The sequence below is a fragment of the Artibeus jamaicensis genome, unplaced genomic scaffold (genome assembly GCF_021234435.1).
Source record: "Artibeus jamaicensis isolate MK-2021 breed Jamaican fruit bat unplaced genomic scaffold, CSHL_Jam_final contig_558, whole genome shotgun sequence".
NCBI classification, from domain to species: domain Eukaryota; kingdom Metazoa; phylum Chordata; class Mammalia; order Chiroptera; family Phyllostomidae; genus Artibeus; species Artibeus jamaicensis.
This window is the reverse complement of record NW_026521886.1, coordinates 6,008,711-6,032,731: the sequence shown is the minus strand read 5'-3', so window position 1 is coordinate 6,032,731 and position 24,021 is coordinate 6,008,711. Positions and strand designations below refer to the sequence as shown.

The window sequence follows — 24,021 nt, the reverse complement described above, 5'->3', positions numbered from 1 at the left end:
TCGGGTGGGTTCCATTCTCAGGTTCCACAAAGTGTCCCTTGGCAGTTTTATGTTCATGTCATTGTAACATCCACAAGAGTAAGTCCATTAACTAGGAATGGAAACACAAGTGCCCTGATGAAGCTACTTGACCCCAATCACCCAGAGTGAGAATACATGGCCTTCCCCAACCCATCCCTAGCTGATGGACACATTCCTGGCTAAGCCTCAGTGACCAACAGAGTTCTGAATGGCGGACTCACTCTGAGAGAGAGTGAGTAGAGGCTGGGTGGCAAAAGCAGCAGCTGTGCCACACTGACTAACTGCTGCATGGAAAATTTTGATCTTTTGCCTCCATTAAGATGTTAATGTATTTGTGATGTGGTCACCACTCCCTATCACAACCAATCATATTTTATGTAACCCATCTAGTGCTCAGAAACAAGGCCAGTGTATTTCCTCTCCTGGAGAATTCTAAGCTATTTGTTTCTAGTGGATACCATTACTTTACTTAAAATAAAATTCTCTTCTTGATGCTGTCACAGATCACAAAGATGGAGACAGGCCAAGTCTAACCATTATGGGGTCTGCATCTGCCATCTAAAAGCAGAGCTTCCAACTCTACTTGCTGACAGTCTTATCTCTCAGAAGTTTGAGGAAGAAATTAGAGAAATTGTTCTGAGCCAAAAAAGAATTAGAGAAGCAGAAAGAACATGGGAACCTTGGGAAACAGTTGTTACACTGCTTGAAGGAGGCTGAGTGCCAAGGGAAAACACCTGAAGCTTCCACAGAAGTTGTAAGATGCGGGTTCAGAGGTATTATAGACTGGCAACAGCCAACTGAACCCTGGTTCTTCAAGGGAAGAAGAGATTTTCTAAAGTGTTTGCCCTGGAAGCTGGCTGGCCTCCCTGGCAAACTTTTCACAAGACCGACATACAGTTATAGTTTGGGAATGCTCTGTTCATACCTGTGTGGGCTCTTGTGACCACTTTCTTTTAAAGAGTTCCATGTCACTCAGCAAATCTTTCTTGGCTACCTGTTGTGAGCACAGTACTTGTTTTCTGGAAGCTCCTGCTTTAGTAGAAGGAAAAGCAACTGTGAGTACCCCTAAGACAGGTCACACTCACCTCTCCCTGAACCTTTGCAGTAGCTTCCTAAAGTGGTCTTCCTGCTTCTCTTCTGAATGCCTCCCACCCCATTGATTCTCAGAAGTTTTGTAATCTATGTGCACTATCCTCTACTTCAGATCCTTCCATAGCTACAGTCATAGCACTTGAAGCCCTGTGGCTTCTGCCCTGGCATCTTGTCCTCCACAGTCCTCCCTGTCTTTCCCCCTCCCACACACCTTCACTTCAGAAAATCCTCCACCCTCACCTGTGCCATTATATTCACTAGTTTTTCAGCCTTCCACACCTTATTTCTTTCTGTTCTAATTTTCTTTTCTCTTTGTTCTTTTTATTTTTCCTTTTATTTCTTCTTACCTTTTGATTTTTTTTCCATTTAAGTCCCAACTACAGTTTAACTCCTCAGAGATTATTTCCCTCATCCTTCCTCTTTGCTCCCATCACACTGTCCTGCTTGATTTCCTCTATGTGTGTATAGCGATACCTCATTAATTTTCTTGTCTGTCTCCATACTGTCTTGTAAGCTTCTCAAGAGTGAGATTGTGCCTGTTCTGTTTGTCTCTTGCTCCAGTTGGACCTCATTCTAATAAATTCTACCTGCAGCAACCCTATTCCCAAATCACAATCTGATGTACTGGGGTTAGTATTTTAACATATGAATTTGGGGGCACAATTCAGGTCAGCACAAAGCATCTTTGGGGGCCCTGCATTTCACCACTGTGGATGTGAGGCCTAGAGCTATACTCAAGCCACCCTAAGGCTATCCATAGCCCAGGTGTGAGAAGATATTGGGCAACTAAGGCCTGACCAGGAACCTACTGCATCTTGTTTGGCCTTGAGACCCATTTGTGTTCTCTTAATGATGTCTTCCTGTTCCATCCTGCCCTGTTCTATATACTCTCCTCTCACATTCAACTAGCCTATTTTCCCTGTGTTCTCCAGACTGTACTGTCTGCCTTTGGTCTGGTTCACCCTAGGTCCAGTTAGCAGTAATCATGAGTAGCCTCCTGACTGGGCACTGTCACCAGGAAGGGCAGCCTGGGTGTGCTGGCCTCTTTAGTGGCACGTACAGCACATGTTAAAAATAATCCTATGGTACCACTAAAGATCCCCAAAGACATGACTTTGTGTCTTTGTGTCAGAGCTGATAAGGTGAATTAAAAGAACCTTCAGAGAGATAGTGGGAACTGTTTTCTAGGCTTGGGCCCACACTGGCCAGGGCATAACCCTAGTATGCAGGTAGGTGAATAGCACTCAGCTTCACGGAGCTTAAAAAGGCTGTGAAGGGCTCACCACCAGGCCAGGATGCTCAGGCTTTCCTAGATGATGTCAAGATTTGGGAAATGTTGTTAGCAGAAGAGTAACAAGATTAAGTTTATGTGAGAGAAGTTAGAAGTTATATGGAAGAAATTTGCAGCTGGAGAAAAAAGACACATGGCTCTCATGATTGTCTTGGGAGAAGACAATGAGGACCTGAAATAGGGCATTCGGGAGAGAGGGTAGAGAGATTTTCTACATTTCTGAGACATAACAACAGAAATTGGTGACTGTCAGGGTAAAAAAAGGAATAAAGAGGCGATATTTCTGAAAGTTTTGACTAGAATAACTCAGTTAAAAGGAAATGGAGGAAACTCTTACAATCCAACCACAGAAAAACAAACAACCCAATTTAAAAATGGACAAAGGACTTGAGTATACAAATGGCTGACAGACACCTGGAAAGATTTTCAATGTCATTAGTTACTAGGGAAATACAAATAAAAACAACAGTGAGATATTACCTCCCATCTATGAGGGACTATAATTTTTTTAAAAAGAAAGAAAAAGCCCTGGCTGGTGTAGCTCAGTGGATTGAGCGCGGGCCTGCGAACCACATGATCCCGGTTCGATTCCCAGTCAGGGCACATGCCTGGGTTGCAGGCCAGTTCCCTACAGGCCAGTTCCCAGCAGGGGAGGCACAAAAGGCAACCATACATTGATGTTTCTCTCCCTCTCTCCTTCCCCCCTTCCCCTCTAAAGATAAATAAATAATAAAATATTTTTTAAAAAAAAAGAAAGAAAGAAAGAAAAATATTGGTGACAATGCAGAGCAATTGGAACCCTCATACATTGCTGACAGGAACATAAAACAGCTCAGCCAGTGTGGAGAGCAGTTTGGCAGTTCCTCAAAAAGTTAAACACAGAATTACCATATGATCTATCAGTTCCACTCACAGGTATATGCCCAGATGAATTGAGAAGAGGGACTCAAAAGTATATACATGTATATTTATAGAGGTGGTAGTTGTGCATTTTGTGACTTTATTAGATGCCACTAAAATGTTCACTTGAAAATGGTTTATTTTAGAGCTTCCGACCAAGATGGAGGCATAGGTAGATACACGTTGCATCCGTGCATAACCAAAAGAAGGACAATGACAAATTTCAAAATCAACAACAACAAAAAAAACCAGAAATGCCAGAAAATCAAACTGTATGGAAGTCTGACAACCAAGGAGTTGAAGAAGAAACATTCATCCAGACAGGTAGGAGGGGCAGAGACTGGCAGATGGGTGGAAAGGCAGCAGCAGGAGGACCAGGCCAGCAAGGAGGTGGCTGGCAGAACACATGGTCCCACATTTGCATGTGGATAAACTGGGAGGAACAACCGGGGAGTGAGACAGTACATGTAACCCAGGCTTCCAGCACAAGGATATAATGCCTCAAAATTTCTGACTAAAAATATCTGTGATGGTTGCAGAGGCAGGAGAAACTCCCAGCCTGGCAAGAAAGTTCCTTGGAGAGACCCACAGGGTCCTAGAATGTATACAAACCCACACACCCAGGAATCAGCACCAGAAGGGCCCAATTTGCTTGTGGGTATTGGAAGAAGTGACCGAAAGCTGCCCCAGAGCAAAGCACACAGCATTGTTCCCTCTTGGACCCCTCCCCCACATACAGTGCCACAATGCAGCAATGTGAGTTGTCCCACCCTAGTGAATATCTAAGGCTCTGCCCCTTATAATGTAACAACAGCTGTGCCAAGACAAAGAAATATGGTCCCAGTCAAAGATCACATCAAGGCTCTAGAAAAAATACAACTAAGTGATGAAGAGATAGCCAACCTATCAGACACAGAATTCAAAACACTGGTAATCAGGATGCTTACAGAAATGGTTGAGTATGGTTGCAAAATAGAGGAAAAAGTGAAGGCTATGCAAAGTGAAATAAAGAAAAATGTACAGGGAATGAACAGTGAGCAGAAGGAAATCAGGACTCAAAGCAATGGTTTGGAGCAGAAGGAGCACATAAACATTCAGCCAGAACAGAATGAAGAAACGAGAATTAAAAAAAAAATGAGGAGAGGCTTAGGAACCTCCAGGACAACTTTAAATGTTCCAACATCCCAATCATAGGGATGCCAGAAGGAGAAGAGGAAGAGCAAGACATTGAAAACTTATTTGAACAAATAATGAAGAAAAACTTCCCCAATCTGGCAAAGGAAATAGACTTCCAGCAAATCCAGGAAGCTCAGAGAGCCCCAAAGAAGTTAGACCCAAGGAAGCACACACCAAGGCACATCATAATTACATTACCTAAGATTAAAGATAAGGAGAGAATATGAAAAGCAGCAAGAGATAAGGGGACAGTTACCTACAAAGGAGTTCCCATCAGACTGTCGGCTGATTTCTCAAAGGAAACCTTGCAGGCAAGAAGGGTCTGGAAAGAAGTATTCTAAGTCAGGAAAGGCAAGGACCTACATAGAAAGTTACTCTATATAGCATAGCTATCATTTAGAATGGAAGAGCAGATGAAATGCTTCCCAGATAAAGTAAGTTAAAGGAGATCATTATCACCAAGCTTATTATTTGTAATGTTAAAGGGACTTAGAAAAAGAAGAAGATCAAAACTATGACAGTAAAATGACAACAAATTCACAACTATCAACAACTGAACCTAAAAAAAGAAAAAACAAACTAAGCAAACAGCTAGAACAGGAACAGAATCACAGAAACGGATATCACAGGGAAGGTTATCAGTGGGTACAGGGAGAGGGTAGAATGGGGGGAAAGGTACAGGGAATAAGTAGCACAAATGGTAGGTGTAAAATAGACATGGGGAAGTTAAGAATAGTATGGGAAATGGAGAAGCCAAAGAACTTGTATGTATGACCCATGGACACAAACTAAGGTGGGGGAAGGCTGATGGGAGCAGGGTACAGGGCAGAGAGGAATAAAGGGGAGAAAAAAATGGGACAACTGTAATAGCATAATTGATGAAATATATTTTTTAAAAGAAAGTGGTTTATTTTATGTTATGTGAAAATTTTTCCTCAATAAATGATTTAAAAACAAGAGAAAACGTGAAGCATAGGAAAAAGCATGTTAAATGTGCATATGTTGAGGACCTGTGGAGCATTTGGATCCAGTGGGCAATTCAATGTGCAGAGAGGGCTTTGGGCTTCATCAGTGCTTGAGTTATATTGTAAGGGTTTCACACTGACATTGTTTCCTTTAGGGATATGTAAAATGGTAGATTATGGAAGTAGCTTGGATTAACTGCAACTGCACTTCTATATTATATTGACACAGGAAGTAGTGACATCTTTTTTACTTGGGCGGCTAAATGTTGAGATGATTAGGTTGCTTTGCAATAGGTTTAATTATCACATTAAGAAGATGCTAAGACACAGATAAACATCAACCCAGAGCCCTTGTCTTACTCCTGTCTCAGTCAAAAGTTTTATTAGTGATTTAAAGAGGAAGAAAGTCCACTCATCAAATTTGTTAATTATTCAAAGCTTGGACAGATAGTGAATGTGTTGAATTACTATCAAAGACATTTGCTATCTGAGGCTGCCCTGAATGTATTTTTCCTTCCTTTTTGTGTCAGTGTTTTCATTTAGATACATTTTCTTTCAAATACCTTCCATTCCTGTCCATGTAGCCCATGGGATTCTCAGTGAAGTTAATCCAGTGCCAATTCTAATGTGTTCTCCAATGGGCTTAAATTAATCTTCACATTCCATCCTCTTGGCCTTTGTGGTTGATTCAGGTAACATGACTCAGTATAGCCCCAAAGGACAGAAGAGAAGTTTGGTGACCTTGGAGAACAATGAGGCTTTGAGCTTCAGAGAGCATACTGTCTTTTATTGCTTCATTCATTCATCTTTTCCATTCAACCACTTTTATCCACCTTTATTCAACCACTTGATTCTTACCAAAAGTATAATTGGACTTTGCAGTTACATAAGCCAATAATTCCTTTTACTTGTTTAGATCACTTCACATCTAATTTTCTAGTATTTTCAACCAACTATAAGAGCCCTGACTATCATAGTCCTAAATCAATCTCCAAAGATCTCACCAGACCATTTTCATTAAATTGAATGTTTGTTAAATTGTTGCACTGAAATTTTCTGGGAATAAATGTTAGACTTTTTACTTGGTTCCAGAAAACTTTGTACAGATACGTTTTAGCAAAATGAAGAAAAGGGGGTAAATCCTTTCTATTGACATGCCAATAGCAATCAATAGTCAACTACAACAGAAGGGTGTATGTAGCCCACATTGGAGAGCAGGGGTTGTGACTGGAGTTCCCAGCTTGGGTGAATGGAGAGGCTGTGTTACTGGCCCCTATAGAGCACTTGCTACATAAGGCTACTCTACCAAGCCCAGGAGATGTAGCAGCTCTACCTAATACTTAGAAACAAACACAAGGAGGCTGCCAAAATATGGACACATCCCATGTGAAAAAAACAGAACAAAATCCAGAAAAAGAACTAAGGAACATGAAGACTAGAAATCTACTAGACGCAGAGTTCAAAACACTGGTTATAAGGATGCTCAATTAATTTAGTAAGAAGTTCAACAGTATAAAAAAGGACCAGTCATAAATGAAGAATAATTTATATGGAGTCAACAGTAGAGTAGATGAAGCTGAGAATTAAATCTGTGATTTGAAATAAAAGAAGGCAAAAACCACCCTATCAGAATAGCAAAAAAGGAAAAGGAATCCTCCAACCCCAATGAATTTAGTATAAGGGAGTCTCTGGGACAATTTCAAGCATATGCCAGAAAGAGAAGAGAAAGAGAGCAAGAAATTGAAAACCTGTTTGAAAAAATAATGACAAAAAACGTCCGTAATTTGGTAAATGAAATAGACATACAAGTCCAGGAAACTCAGAGAGTTCCAAACAAGATCAACCCAAAGAGGCCCACACCAAGACACGTATAATTAAAATGCAAAAGGTTAAAGACAAAAAGAGAATCTTAAAAGCAGCAAGAGAAAAGCAGTTAGTACCTACAAGTGTACTCCCATAATACTATCAGCTGATTTCTCAACAGAAATTTTGTGGGCCAGAAGGGATTGGCAAGAAATATTCAAAGTGGCAAAGCAAGAACCTATAACCAAGATTACTCTACCCAGCAAAGCTTTCATTTAGAATTGAAAGACAGGTACAGAGAGCTTTCCAGAAAAAAGAAACTAGAGGAACTCATCAACACCAAACCAGTATTGCATGAAATGTTAAAGGGTCTTCTTCAAGGAGAAGTAGAAAAAAATACAGACAATAAAACAGTGGCTATAAATACGTATCTATCAACAACTGAATCTTAAAAACAAAATAAACAAACAAGCAGAATAGAAACAGAGTCATAGATACAGAGAACAAACTGATGGTTGCCAGATGGGGGGGGGTTGAGGAGATGGGTAAAAAGAGTGAGGGGATTAAGAAGTACTAATTGGTAGTTACAGAATAGTCATGGAGATGTAAAGTACAACATAGGGACTATAGTCAATAATATTCTATTAACTATATATGGTGTCAGATGGGTATGAGATATATTGGGATGATCACTTAATAAGCTATACAAGTCTAACACTATGTTGTACACCTTAAACTAATATGATATTGCATGTCAACTGAAACTGAAAAATAAAAAGTGATTTTAAAAATACATGGATGGAACTGGAGAATATTATGCTTAGTGAAATAAGCCAGTTAGTGAAAAACAAACATCATATGATCTCACGTATAAGAGGAATCTAATGAACAATAAGCTAATGAACAAAATAGAACCACAGGCATGGAAACATGGAACAGACTGAAAGTGATCAGAAGGGAAGGGGAATTAACTGTGGGAGCTGTGGGTGGCATGGATGGAGGAGGGCAAAGGGGAAAAATTGGGACAACTATAATAGAATAACAATAAAAATGATTAAAAATAAAGTGCAAAGGAAAAAGACCTGGGATTTTTTGCTGATATTAATTTCCATGTGATAAGCAATTAGAAAGACCTGGTTTTCATTGCCAGCCTTTTTGCTGTGACCTTGACAAATGAGATACTGTTTGTAAGTTACCCAGAACAGATTGGATGCTGATATAGTTTAGCAGTGGCAGAGTGGTCATGATGTAGGCATACTAGCTTAACCCATAAGGAAATGTGTGACAGAACACCTAAAGTGATGCAGCATCCACTGTGGGTTTCTTTCACAAACTCTACCGGTTTCTCTTGTACTCTTTTGGATTTGTCTTCCTCTGACATCCAGAGCAAGCAATACCAGCTGACCGACTCACCAGTCCTATGGGTAGGTCAGTGAAATACATTGGTTGGCTTGACTTCAGTCAGACAGTGCCACCTCCATATCTGCTTCCCTAGAATCACATGGATTCTTCAAGGAAAATAGGGAGCAGTTGGGGAGGGAGAAAAGGAATGGAAGCTAAAGAGGCCAGCATCAGGATGGACTCAGGTGGCATCATCCTGAAAGCTAGTGCAATTCATGTTCCTGTGGGAATAATCTGTATACGGGAGGAGGCAGTCATATTCCTAGTCAGGCTAATATTCCTTTGACTGGCATCTTGGACTGGTATTCCTTCCACTCTGAAATATAGATCAACTGAGGCTCTTTCCAAACAGTGCCTGCAAGATCTGGGGACTGTTGGAAACCATGCCAGGTAAGGAGGGCTTGGATGCCAGTAAAAGAAAATTGAGTGGCATCATGATAACTGGAGGGTCACATTCTTCAATAAGATCTCCTCAGTGAAATCATACCATTAACCACTATCATTTATGAGTGTTATTGCATTGCTAGCTATTGTACCAATACTGTCTCCTTCATTCCTACAGCACTTTTTTGAGGGAGGCACCAGACCTACTATGTACTCTTTGTGTCCTCATTTAATAGATAAGGAAACCAAGGCACAGAGTGTTTAAGTAACTTGCCTAAAGACATACAACTAGCAAGTGATGACAAAGCGAGGGTTTAATATAAAGTGTCAAGCTCAGGTTTCCCCTACCTTAGAACAGTGATTCTCAACTTCAGCTGCACATGAGAATCCCCTGGAGAAGTTTCTTTAAAATACCAATGCTTGGGTGCTACCCCAGACCAATCATCAGACTCTCCTAGGTACTGGGTATTTCTCATGTGCCAGCGCAGCGAGGCCTGCCAGTCTGAAGTGTAAACACCAAGCTAAGGGCCACAGCATGGCTGCCTTCAGTAGCTCAGCAGGAATATCAGGTACATGGAGTTGCGGGTATAAAACCACAGGAACAAATAAAGACTGTGGTGAATTAAGGAGGACAGAACCTAATCAAGGACATTGAAGGTTTTTGAAAAATTAATATAGCCCATAGGAGTCTTACCTTCTGCACATCTGTGCTTCTCAAACTTTCCATATACACAGATCACCTGGGACCTAGTTTCAGAGCAGGTCTTGAGTTCCAACAACCTCACAGGTGATGCTGATTATGCTGGTGCATGAGCCTTCCTTTGATTAGCAGGGCCCCGGGCTGTCATACTGCCTCAGACTGGCGAGATAGACATGTGATAGAGAGGCAGTGTTCAGCATTATGGGAGGACCAGGTTCTAAGCAACAGGGTGTCCAAACTTGTAGCTGCCTGCCTGGGGGATCTTCTCTCTCTTGCAAGTCTTCTGAGAGAGACTAAAGGTGTGCTTTCAGGAATGTGTGACTGGCCTCCATTACACAGAGTTGAGCGTCCTAATGCTGAGAATCTCTGAGTGCAGTGCCATGCTGGGAGCCTGCCTCTGAAGTTCATCTGGATGCAGAAATTCATGAATCATCACAAAAAGAAGAAACATCTGTTTAATACCTATGAGACCTAACACATAGCACCTGAAGGTCTGATGTAACTAGGGCTTAAGAGGGCCTTCACCACAAACCTATTGTTTCTTAACCATAGAGTTCTCAGCCTTAGAGGTTTTCACTGCTTTCAGGGTTGTCCTTGAGATTTTTACTCTGCTATTCTTTGTTGCAGAGAATCAGCAATTCACAGCAGCAGGACTCCATATAATTTACTCAGGATCAGATCACCAGTGAGTTGCAGAACTGGAATTAAAATTCATCTGTGTTGATTTTTTATTCCTTTTTATTTTCTGTCCTGCTTTGCACTTTGTTTTCAAACACTATTTGGATAGTCATTTAGCTAAATGTTTCTGCAAACATAAAACAGAACAAAACAAAACAAAAAACCAGCAGAACCAAGGCATGGCTAACTGTGCAGCTTTTGTGTTAGAGCAGTTATGCTGCCCATAAGATGGCCCTGCCTCCTTGCACACCCTGCCCACTGAATGACTGCAGCAGTAGATTACCTTGTCTGTCCTGTTTACTGCAAGCACACTGTTGAATTCTCTCCCTGTCTGCCTTCACATAGCTTCTGTCCATCTAGGTTAAATGCTGCTCTGTACTTAGCAGTCATTTAAAGCTCTTTGCCTTCCTTTCCACTTTAATGCCCACTTCCTGGCCTTAGTTTGGTTCCAGCAAATTCAGGATTTCCATCCTAGTCTACAGGCCCCAGGTCTGTGCAATGTGAAATTTACCTTCCACATACCATAGATATTTAAAACAAAATTTTTTCATACATCACTTTGATCTTTTTGCCCTTAACTTGTTTATCATACTTCTTCCATGAAGTTTTTCTTAAATAATTTCACTTCTCTGACTTCATTTTTTTCTGCCTTCCTATACACTCTTAACACAAAGTCTTCCCATTAGACTCTCAAACAAGAGCTAACCCTGAACCTCTGACCAGCCCCTTCTATCCAGATCACTCAATTTGTTTGTGAGAAACCATATGATTCCATTGGCCTTCCTCAGTCTTGACAAATACTCCAAAGGGGTGGGTCTTCTCACCCAGACACATAACTAAATGAAAAACAGCTGTTGGGTGAAGATCAGCACTCACCCAGTGGTCTGGCAACTGGTCTTTAGTGTTCAGTGTAAATCAAAACAATGTTTAAACCTGTGCAGTTATTAAGAATTAACACAGCTCTACATTTGCGCAGTGTGTGTCCATGTGTGTACATGCTTATATAAGGCAGGGGGACCCCCAAAAACTGGAATTTTTAATAAAAATTGTGTATTTATTCTTACATGTTTAAGCTTCAGTCCTTTCAAAGTACTCTTCATTTGATGCAATACACCTATCAATACATTTTTCCCACTGCTCAAAACAGTTTTTGAACTCATCAATTTTAATGCCATTTAGTGCTTCTGCCATCTTTGTTTCACCTTTTCCACATCAGCAAAACATTTCCCTGTGAGGATTCTTCTCATCTGTGGAAACAAAAAACCTCACTTGGGGTGAGACTGGGTGAACATGGAGGGTGGGGCACTGGGGTCATGCTATTTTTGGTCAGAAACTGCTGAACACTCAGCACAGTTTGGGCAGGTGTGCTCGTAAGTCACTCATCATGAAATGGGCAAATGCATTGAAAGAATCTTTGGAAAAAATTCACTGAAGCCAAACACAGCCTCTCATAACAACACCAGCTAGTACACTGATACAGATGGGTTCCTAGAACACTCACCTAGTTGGGGAAGCCTATACTACAAGGGGCCTGACTTCCAGAAGATAATTCTGATTTTCTGGGGGGTCTCCCATTGTATGTAGTTGCCCAAGGCTCTGTACTTTTCATTCCTTAGAAAGAAGAGAGTAGTGAACTCCCATTCCTAATCACACAAACACACACCCCAGAAGCGACTGAAATGCTAGGAAACTCAGCCAAACCCACAGAAGAGGTGTAGTCCAGAAAACCCAGTTCTGAGCCTTAGGCTCCTCATCATAGCACAGCAGAGAGAGACAGAGACAGAGACAGAGACAGAGAGCCTGGTTTTTCTCTGACATTTCACAAATGCAAATACTTATGTGAGGGTCTCACTTAAAGCCACTGTCACAACACTCTCCATTAGCAGTTGGCACCTTAGCAAGTGATGTTCAGAGGGCAGCCAGCCAGATGTGTTAGGAAATAGGACCTGGGAATAGATGCCCAGGGAAGGAGGGGTGCCTGGAAGGGCAAGGTGGGGTGACGTGGAAGACGGGTGCAGGACATAAGCTGGGTCATGGCACAATCAGGTGTGCACTTCAGGTGGAGTGTTCCTGTGGCCTTGGAGAGTGGGGAGCAGATCCAAGGATGCTAGACCAGGGACTGAAGGCTCACTAGGTAGAGAATTGTTGGCCAACTTAGGCTGGAGGTAATGATAGCAGTGCTGAGGCAATACTCATGAGAATGTAGAAGAGACAGAGTCCAGAGATCCAGAATGAGCTGAGTAACAATGCCTTCATTTGTTCTTCAAGTATGGACTCTGAATTCACATGGTCCCCGTCCATGTGAGGGGGCAGGCACATTAGCTGATGATTGTAGTGCACTGTGGGAAATGCTGCTGAACAGTAGGTCTCAGTCAGGGCACCAAGAAGGAAATCACTAATTTGCCTGGGATATGGGAGAGGAATGACGCTGCCCAGCAGAGGATACATCATTGGGTCTCAAAGCATGAATCAGAGTTTTTTAGGTGGATGGGGAAGAATTGGCAGGGAAACAATGCAGAGAACATGATGGAGGCTTGGAAAATGATGAGTTGTGGCAAGAAGTACAGAGCATATCAGGAGCAGTGCCAAAGTCATTTGTTAGAGAGGACGATCTCAAAGTGAGAGTCTTGGACACTGCTCTGCAGATGGTGGGGAAGCAGCATGGTATATGAATAAGGTATGTCCTCATAATAGTCCACTCATAACATAAAGGTCCAATGAAAGCAGTGACAATGGGGAAAAGGAGAGACAAGCAGGAGGCAGAGTTACTCACATTTGGTTGCCAGCCAACTTGATATGGGGCCCCCGAGAGTGATCATTGACAGGTTGCTTGCCTTGCTGGAGTTTGAGAGGGAGTGGTGGTATTCACTAATGCAGGAAATTCAGGGAGCAGACACATAATGAGAAAACCAGAAGATGAGGGTTTGTAAGAGTAGTTCTGGATGTGGCGTTGTGATAAAAGGGAAGAGGAAATTCAAATGAGATCAGATCATTAATGGAATGGGAACTGGTGAGGGCCAAAGGGCATTTCTGTATTCAGGTAAGACATTGAGTAGATGCTGCAGCAAAAGCTATGAAAATCATAGCCTGGATGGACTTCAGCCATGCCCCTGAGCTCCTAATTTATATCCCCATAGCCTTCCTGAATTTTACACTGGTTGTGTCCTGGACATTTCCCACTCAGCAAGGCCAAGACTGAGGTACCAGTCTGTTTCTCCACTGCTGATGGTACAGAGCATGTTTGCTCTGCCATCTCTCAGTAAATGCCCTGCCATCTCTCTCCTGCAGTAGCCTCCAGGTAACCTGGCTGCTTCCACTCTTTCCTCCTAGTAGCTCTCTGTTACACAGTAGCTGTGATATTTCCAGAATGGAAATCAGATTTATCACCTCCTGATAAAACCCTCCAGTGGCTTCCTGCCAAACCTAGAAGGGGCTCTGTGTGAGTGTGGTCAGGCCCTTATGTCCTTTCACTGCTTCTGTTTTCTCATCTTAACATATTTCATCCATGCTCTTCTTGCTTTTCCAAGAATACATCAAGTAGTCCCACCTCAGGACCTCTCCCTTCATCGTATTATCCTCATCACATTTTTCAGATCTCTACCCCAAGTCACCCTAACATGGAGGCCTTCCTGGATCAACCTATTTAAAACAGCCCCACCCCCATCTTGTTGCTCCTTATCTGTTTAACTTACTATCTTTTTATGGAGCTTATTACTAAGTAGAATTGTTTTCTTGCTTTTCCATACCCAGACTATTAGCTCTGTGAAGGTAAAGACCAATTCTCTGGATTAGTACTGTGCCCCCTCATTGTGGAGCAAGGCTCAATAAACAGTAGGCACTCGATAAATATTTGTTGGATAAAAGGAAGAAACAACTGAACCTTGACATACTGAACAACATGCTAAGGATGCTCATATACATTATTCACTGCATGCGCAGAGCACCACAGAAAGACTGACAGGCATTCTTCCCCAGGGGCCAATGAGGAAACAGGCCCAGGGAGAGGGGTTCATCTTAGCATGTTACCATAGACCCTGGAACCCAGGAACTTGGATGGATGATGGGCTCTCCTCTGAGGGTGACGCATCATGGATGTAGGCAGAGGCACACTTGTTACTGAAGGAAATGTGCACATATTCATGCCCAGCAGCAGTCTCTGTCATCATTAAAATGAAGACAAGTCACCTGCTGACCATGAAGTTCAGGGTTGGATAACAGGTAAGGTGGAGATAACTATCTAGTAGAATGGGCAGGGAAATTTGTCCAGAATGTCAAGAATTACAAGTTGTAGTGAAAGTTCATCTGAGGCTGGAGCCATGTCCTGAGTTTGTGGTTATTGCAGTCATTGCAGATCTCTGAGTCCCCCTAGGGTGTCCTAGGCCTAGGGCAAAAAAACAGTAGATGGTTTAGCACTTGATTTAACAGTGCAGTCTGTGCTGCAGTGGGTGAGGAGCTTAAGGATCTTAGAATGTAATAGCAGGGACTGGGCTGAGCCTAAATGAATAGAAGGGAAGAAGATTTAAGAAAGGGATAAAAAGGGAGCTAGGAAAGGACTGTTGCCTGGAGGTCAGGAAGCATCAAAGAGCAGAGGCCAGAAAGAAGAATTTGGGACAGGTGGAAAAGGGTAACCTGTGGTCAGGGACACAAGGAGGAGCAACATTTCAGATAGGACAGTCCTGGGCAGTGTGGGGAGGATGAGGAATGAAGTAGGGCCATCCTGGAGATGCAGGGAGGATCCCAGAGGGGTTATCCTAGAGTGGGTGCAGGGAGGACCCTTAGGGCCATCCTGGAGAATGGGAGGCCCTGGGTGTGTCTCTATGCATTAATGTCTATAGAAGAATTCATTGGTGGGCTTGAGGTGAAGAGGGTGTGGAAGGGAAGATTTTTCTGTATTAAAGGGATCCCAGATGGATTTTGATGAGGGTAAGTCTTGGGGTGAAGGTGAAGATTGTGGTTTGCATACCCCCATCCTGGGTAAGTGCCAGAGCAAGTCAGAAAAAGGGGTACTCCTTCCACATGACAACAGAGCAGGGCATAACTGGCTAGGTTCATTTTAAGGCTATTTTTAGCAGTAGCAGTGGCTTAAAGGAAAGTGGAAGGGAAAGGGCAAGGGAGTAGAGAGGGAGAAGAAGTAGTTTTTAAACTTAGGTCAGGTGTCCACTGAGTGTTTTGAGAAGGAACGAGCACCAGAAGGCAGGAAACAAGGCAAAGGAATAGTGGACCAACTTCATCAACAGCCAAGAATCAGCTGTTTAGACACTCAACCAAACTGAATTTCCATCTGTTCACCTAAGGATTACAAAATTTATGTTGATATTTTAAACTTTTCACAAAATACTTCGTCATTTCTTCTTTGTATTTTTATTCTTTCCTAGTCAGACCTTTTCCAAATCCTGAATACATTTTTTTAAAATTTTTCCCCTCTTCTTAAATTAGCATTCCTGGGAGGTTGGGAAGCTTCTATAATTTAGATGGTGAGATCTATATCTCCCTGGATGACTGGCCCAGAGCATGTTGACAGCACCTGAGCTTGATTCCCAGATTCTGGGACTTCCTTGAGCCCTTACCACTGGGCCTTTCCCCAGCTACACTGATTTGCTGGGAACCTTCCCCAACCCCAGGCAGATATGGTCCTAGGCTTCACAGTTTTCTATATGTGTCCTTTCCACATGGCAAGATGTACACATTCCTACCTTAAAGCATTGCTCTGGGTTTCAGGGGGGTTTCTTGTTGGGAGGATCCTGCCACAGCACCTGGCTTAAGTGGACTTTGGCACCTTGTGAGCAACATGCTTGTGGCCACGGAAAAGAACCAGTGTGTGGCGCTCTTACCTTCTACCAAGTATTTGTTAAAATGCTCTCACTTTGGGGGAAAAGGCCCAAGTTCCAGATTCTCTCTTAACCCTGCAATCCCCTCCCTTCCCGGCTCTCAGTTGCTTCTGAGCCATGGTTACACCTTGTGTTCCTCACAGGGCTGTTTCCAAACCTGGCTTGTTATTAGCGTCCCTGGAGTGGAGCATCGGTACAGAGTGGCAGCCCAGCAAATGACCATGTCCTTATAGTGGTTTTGGATTTTCCAGTGGTTCTGACCCCTATTTTCAATTACTCAAAACTTTATTGAGGGCCTACTATGTGTCAGGCAGTGTGAGAGGCTCTGTGGATAGATAAGCAAACAAGACACATCTAAATCCCTCCTTTTGGGGAGTTTTCATTTTCAAGTTATTTTCCCTTACTCTTTCAGCACTTCCAGGTCTCTCTTCCAGAAGTATTCCCTGGTTGATATATATTTGGGTGCTAAGCTCTTGAAACATGAATTGAGTTTACTCTGTGCTGGGCACTGTTCTGAGCATTTTGTATGCATTATCTTATTGCATCTATACCACTTCCAACAAAACTGTATGAAAGAGGCTTTATTAATGTCCTAATTTTATAGATGAGAAGCCAAGGAGGCAGACACCCAGTCTGGATGCTGGCCCACATTTACATATTCATGGGAACAGGGGCCTAATTCAGCCCATCTGACTCCAGGGCCCATATCCATCCTCACTGCCCCAGGTGGCCTCTCACTTGATCCTGACATGCTTGTTAGACCTTAATTCTGTCTTTCTGCTGGACTGAAATGCCTCATAGAATCTTCATGTGCTGTGACACCCAGTGTAGGTACATGTCTGTCAGGGCTCCCAAGTTTTCAAGTCATTCCTTTGCAGGTTGTCAGAATGAGCTTGGTTGTCTTCCTGTCCTCAGTCTCCCACACCTGCTCGAGGAATGGGCTAGTGGGTTAAGCAGGCCTTGCACCTCTTGTGTTGCAGATCCTCAGTGAGGGCAGCAGAACCATTTCCTTGGCCTGCCAAAACTGCTTTCCTGTCCTCCCCTCCTGAGACTTCTCACTGAGCTTCCCCTCACCCTTGCACTCTCTTTTGATCTTGCAAATTCAAACCCTTGGAGAAATCAGACAGTATGAAATATGAAAACTGTCTGAGAAGTAATTGAAGAAACACTGCAACTTTTGAAATCCATAGAGATAACACACCTTCTTGCTCATGCTATTTAATTTTTAATGGCAGATTTAATTAATGGAAATCAGGTGTTCTGGTTTCAAGTGCGCATACAGAGCAGCCGGAAGAGGAGGAAAGAGGAGGGGCGCCATTTACAGGGCAGAGAAAAAGACTCCAAAATCAGGAATCAAAAGAGTCTGCTGGGAAAGAAAAATTCTCCAGAAATAACAGTTCACTATCAGTGACTGTTAATTAATGTGTGCAGATTTAGTACAGTGCATTTCAGAAGGATCTCCCAGTGACTTATGAATGGGTAATAGGTCTTCTTGTCAGGCACAGACGCTGTGGGATCATGCTGTGGGGACCCAGGTGGTCCCCTGGTACTGCACTCCACTATCCACACTGCTGCCAGAATATTATTTCTGAAATACGAATCAACCTTGCCACTCCCTCCCTGACTTAAAAAAAGAAAACCTTTGTTCCCCACTCATTGACTGTAGGCTGAGGTCCAGGCTTTCAGCCCTCAGTTGAGACCCCACCTTTGCCCCTTGTTTTACTGGGTCCCAAGGTGACTTTCTTCCCAGCTCTTTCCCTTGCTGTAGCACCTGATGGGACTATAGCACCCACCAAGGGGTACCCCTCATGATCCCTCTTGCTTTTACATGACTCCCTCATTATTGGCTCATTTCTGCTTATCCTATAAGACTCAGTTTAACATGGATGTACCCTTTGATCCATGAATCTGACTCTAGAATGTACCCTCAGACATACAAACTAGAGCACCAAGGTATAGATGTCATGATACTATGTTTCAGCATGTAGTAGCCAAAGATGGGAAACAGCCTAATGTGCATGATGGTGACCTGCTAACATGAGCTGTGGGACACCAAGTCCTACAATGGGATATTATTCAGCAAGTAAATGTATGAGGCCTCCAAGAAGTAAGTGAAGAGATTAGGAGAGGCATGTCAGAAGTGGTGCCAGAAGGGGGTATGCATACGTGAGCCTACTCAGGGATGCACACACAAGGGAGGAGAAAGTACTGAGGTCCAGGCTGCTGAAAAGCTTACTGGTCACCAAATACCTACCCTCTGTCCTTTCTTTGTTTTTTTTTTTTTAAGATTATATTTATTTATTTTTTAGAGAGGGGAAGGGAAAGAAACAGCAAAGTGTGGTTGCCTCCTGTACACCCCCCACTGGGGACCCTGCCCACAACTCAGGCATATGCCCTAGACTGGGAATTCAAACCAGCAACCCTTTGACTCAAAGACCAGCACTCAACCACTGAGCCACACCAGCCAGGGCCCTTTTTTGCCTTTTTAAATTGTGTGTTGTGTTGTTTGTTCAAACATTATCTAGTGTAAAAGAAGAAGGAGGAGAAAGATTTACACCTCTGTTAGCTCCTAAGAAGCCAGGGTAATGGTTTATACCAGGCTGTCCTTTCTGGTGCCTCCACATCACCTGGGATGACTGCCCAAATGTCCATTGTAATTGTGATGTTGCGTTGACTGTGAGCCCCATGAGGCCTGGGAGCAGGCTCATTTGTCTCAATACTCACTGAGTTCCCAGTATGAATGTCAGTGGCTCCAGTCCTTTACAAGCCCATGATAATTGTGTAGTTTTGAAGTCTGCAGAGTGCCCTGCTATTTCCAGAAGAGGGTTCTGGGTGCTCTTTAAAAGCCTTAGGAAGGCACAGGAAGCCTTTGTGAACACAGGAAGCCAGCTCAGCAATCCCAAGGTTTGACCAGGACCTTCATGTACCAAGAAAGCAGCAATGGGGTATTCCACAGTGGCCTGTCAGACCCAGGTCTGCTCAGGCAGATTAGGTGACTGAGTGAGTGGGTCAGGGGAGGAAGAGGACTTCCTCTGAGTCATTCTACAAAACAATAGAGGAAGCTGCAGTGGTGTAATCACAACCACTTTCTTGGCCTGTGGGCACATCCTGTGACAAATCTTGCTGACCATGTGTTCAGTCTGAGCTTGTGGTCAACTTAACCACTTACCATGTTCACCCTTGCCAGGCTGTGTTCCTGGAAATACAAGGTCAGAGCAAAGGCACTGAGCTTTCCATCAGCCCACAGCATGGTGGGCCCCTCCGGGACATGGAGACTCCTTTGGAAAGGAATATTGACAAGTGGTGGAGCTCAGAAAATGGAGCCTGACACTTTTCTGAAGAGGAGAAGGCCTGAGTTGTGAGTCTGTCTTGCAGGAAAGGAAACAGGCTGGGATCAGTTGAGGGGTGCTTAGGTAAGGTACATGTTAGCTTTAGAAAGTTCCATGGTGCAATGATAGTGGTTACTGTGGATAGGGAAGGTATCCTGAGCCAGGCTCCACTGGGCATGGTCTCTCAGCACCCTGTGAAGAAGGGAGCATCCTATCCAACAGCTAGGAAACAAGGCTAAAGGCAGTACATGACCCAAAGAACACAAACATCATGTGTCAAAAGTGTGGGTCTCTGGACTGTGCAGTCTTTTCTGAAGATCTATGAACTAGAGGTACAAACTAGTATCAGCAATCCCCATCAGGGTGTCACAGAAGAGCCTCTACTCAGAGTGGAGAGGAGGCCCTGATTTCACTCATGTCTGTCCTTACTCCCTTGCCTGGAACTGTCAGTGTTGGATGAATGTCAGGCTGGTTGAGGAAAAATCAGCATCTCTTGGCTAGAACATCCAGCTCCAGAGAGAAATATGCTGAGCAACTCAGAGTGAGCACATACCTGTGGGAGCCAGGGTAGCCTGGCTGTGAGGGAAGGAGAACCCCACTTTATTTTGCACGTGTCATGTGCACCTGTCATGTGGCAGCTTTCTCATCCAGCTATGTGCCTGATGGTCATCTGAGGGAAGGTGTCAGCTATCTCCCAGTTCAGAGATGAGGACATAAACCAGGAAGAGGCAGTGTGATCTGCCCAGGCTCACTCAGTAGCTGGGAGTAGAAGGCCTGGCATTGGCCTCACTCCAGCACTATCCAGAGCAGAGTTTGTATACTGTGGTTCCTGCCCCAGGTGTGCTACCTTGGGAAAAGCCTTCCACATTTATCTCCCACTTGGCTGTTCCCTGAGATTGTGGTACAGGCATGGGGAAAAGGGTTCGTTTGTGTCCATATTCTACTTTTGATGTCTTGTTGGTCCTAGGAGAGATGCTTCCTGCCCCACCTTGGTTATCTTCTCTGAAGATGGGTGATGGGGCAAGGTGCTTTTCCTGCCTGGCTCTGATATGGGCACTTGCCACCTTCTTCGTCCCATCTACGGAGAGGTTCATTCCCCTCAAGTCAGGCTATCTGACTGCTATCTTGTCATCCTCTCTGGGGAGGTCTGACTGCCAACCTTGTCTTGGGTAGTCCTGTGGGTGATTTCATCCTTAAGACTGTTTTCTGCAAGTCAGTCTACTAGTCACAAGCCTCATGGTTCTCTGGAAAAAGCAATAGTGGCAGGTGGGTATAGCTGGTACATTTCCTTTGGTCTCCTTGGGGAAATAAGTGGAGAGTGCTGGATTCTGGGCCTGTGGCCTGGAGCAATTTGCCTCTGAGGCACAAAGAGGTGGAGTGACCCACAGTGACACTTTGGTGGCCCCTAGAATTCAGTCCAACTCTACCTTGTTGCAAACCTGGCTTTCCCCACACCAGCCTGGTTCTGTACATGTTCACTCACTAGGCAACCTCAGGAAGGATGTGTGTGCCTTTGGAACCACCCTGCAAGGCTCTGGCTGGACATTCACCATGCTGAGAAGCGCCTTGGTCTTGGCAGGCAGCAGGGTTCATGCCTGACTCAAGATCGGACATCTGGATTATAGCCCCGACACAGTCGCTTGTGTGACTTTAGGTTAGTTGCTTCAACTCTCTGGGCAACAGACTCTACTTATAAAATAAGGCTTGAACCAGATTCAGACTCAGCAAACTTTTTATTTAAAGATGGTAAATAATTTAGGCTTTACAGGCCATACAGTCTCTGTTGCAACCACTAAACTTAGCCATTGCAGCACAGAAGCAGCCATAAATAATGTGTAAACAAATCCTGAGTATGACCGTTTTCCAATAAAACTTAATTTACCAAACCAGGTGGGAGGTAGGTGGTGGGTTGCTGACCCATGCACTAGAGCAGGGGCATCAAACTCATTTTCACTGGGAGCCACATCAGCCTCACGGTTGCCTTCAAAGGGCCAAATGTAATTTTAGGGCTGTATAAATGTAACTACTTCTTAACTAGGGGCAAGGAGCTCGGCACTGCTGCCAGGTAGACACAAGGTGCTAGACTGGATAAAACAAGGTGGAGGGCCGGATTTGGCCTGTGGGCCTTTTGTTTGCCACCTATGCACTAGAGAATCCATGTCCTTCTATCCTTTACTCCTGTGGGATTCTGTTACTATGGTTGGTCCAGAGTGGGAGCTAGATATAAGCTGTGGATCAACCACCAGTCTACTTTGATGCTGATCAAGAAATTAACATCTGTCAATTTTTTTGAAGGAGCCAGAGGGAAATTTTAGTCTTTGGTAACCAGTTACGTTTTTCTCTTTGTAGAATGCTGAGATATATAAACTATCTTCACAGCAATTCTATGAGGCAGCTTCAAAAATGGAGGGCACAATAAAGTAAGAATTTGTTAATTATTCTTCATAAACTTAGTCTGTATTTGTAAAAAAAAAATTCCCATACCTGACTTGAAACCCAGAACCACCTTCCTAATTTAAAATTTCTATAATAACACAGAGGTCCACCTGTTACTCAGTTCTCTCACCTGGATCTGAGACAACCACTGATCATCTGTAATTGGCCAAATGATCTCTTACTTCTTCCCTAGCAACCTGGCAAATGGGAGTGTGACTGCAGCAGACTGGCTGGGCTATTTCAGGCTGTAAACTAGCCCAGGAGCTGGCCATCAGACCCCTGGAAAAGGCAAGGAAGGGGTGCTGCTTATCTCCCATTTGTGGAGGTGGTTTTCAGGAGGTTGGGGTGATCTATGCCCTGTAGGCACCCCTGGGTGCCTGGCCCTGTGCCACAACCTCTTGTATACTGACACTCAAGGTGGCCCCTGTTATACTCCCAGAAGGCCTGGGGCTAGGGATACTGATGGTTTGCTCCAGTCACATAGTGCTACTGAGAGCAGCATTCTGTCCCCCATTTGTTGTGCTCCTATACAACCTGCTGCGCCAAAGCGGAAGACCACAGAACCCCACATTATTCTCTTGTTCCCTCATATACCATCATTATGTTCTGTAAATGTTAATTATTAACTAATGCTGTACCCACCAGTGTAAAACAAGTATGTGTCTCTCTGGTTTACTTTTTTATCCAGTTCCAGAGATGTCCTTGCTTTGCTTTTTCCTGCTCCCTTCATCTACCACCAATGGATTTCATGAAACCCTTCTTATATCTCCTCCTTTGATGCTAGTGTATAAAATAAGCTGCAAAACTGCCATTCTCCAGACCATTTTTCTTAATTCTTTTAGAGTTTGCTTGATGGTAACTGTCATCAGTTTTGCTCAAATAAACTCATAAAAATTATCTACAGGTTTGGATGTTAAGTCACACTATACTGACATAGTTGACATCATAGGTCTACTTTCTATGTAGTATCTCACTCAAAGCTTTAAAGGGTTCGTTCCTCTAAGTTTTGTAGAAAGGAAACTAGAGAAGTTAAGTGACTTGCCCAAAGGTACAGAGCCAATCAGAGGCAGGGCTAAGGTGTGATTCCAGGTCAGCCTGACTCCAAAGCCCAGAAAGGCTCTTAGCTCCATCCTGCTGATCATCTTATGTGAAGAGGAGACCTTCAAGGAACAGGTTAAATGCAAATACAAATAGTGAACAGTGGCTTCATAGCAGTCTCAGCTAAGCTTGATCCAGCCCTGTAGGTAATCACAAGTGACCATGGATGACCACTGTAACTTCAGTTCTCCATCCGTGAAATGAAACCAACAATAATAAATGAGAGCATATGGTTGAAGTGCCTAAAGAGCACCTATCAGTTAGTACTATGCTTAGTAAGTAAGTCACTATCAGGGATGTTGCAAACAAATAACCAGTCCTTCACTCAGATTAAAAATATACTCATGCAAGCTCCCCTTTGCCTTTAGAGGATATGAGGATGAGAAAGAATATGGCAGTAGGGTCAAATTCACTAAGCCAGGGACCAGGAAGCCAGAAGACCTAACTCTCAGGACTGTGGGGTACATGGTATGTGACAAAATGCATGGTCAGTGACTATACAGCTGCCTGGCCTCTCCCCAGAGCTTCTCCCCACCAACAGTTGGTTTATGATGAGACCAGGCTATGGATTTGGCATCGCTGCCCCACAGACACTCCAGGGGATGGCCAGGGTGAGGAGCTAACTCAATTTTGCTCTTTCCAGGAGTTACATTACTCAGGTGGCTGTCACCCATCCACTTCTGAGGGGTGACTGCTTTCCAACCTCTTGCTCTCACTGATTGTGATTCTGAGTATTTGTCAGGCCCAGGTGAGCCACATGGACCCTCCTTGGGAGGACAGGAGCTTCTGTGTGTGGTGTGGCCTACATATCCTGCTAAGGCAGCTGAAGATTCTATTCCTCGGGGTCCACATAGCTAATGGCACTCACTTGGACCCAGGCTCTGTGGGATACCAATGGGAAGGCATAACGCCTTCCTCA

At 43.7% G+C, this 24,021-nt stretch overlaps 1 protein-coding gene across 1 annotated transcript in view; it reads left to right on the top strand.

Moving 5' to 3' along the window:
• Positions 1 to 24,021, top strand: part of CHCHD6 (coiled-coil-helix-coiled-coil-helix domain containing 6) — a 365,550-nt gene that overhangs the window by 283,138 nt on the left and 58,391 nt on the right. Inside the window, 1 exon segment of the mRNA XM_053670281.1 lies at positions 21,918 to 21,988. Coding sequence (XP_053526256.1) covers positions 21,918 to 21,988 — 71 coding nt within the window.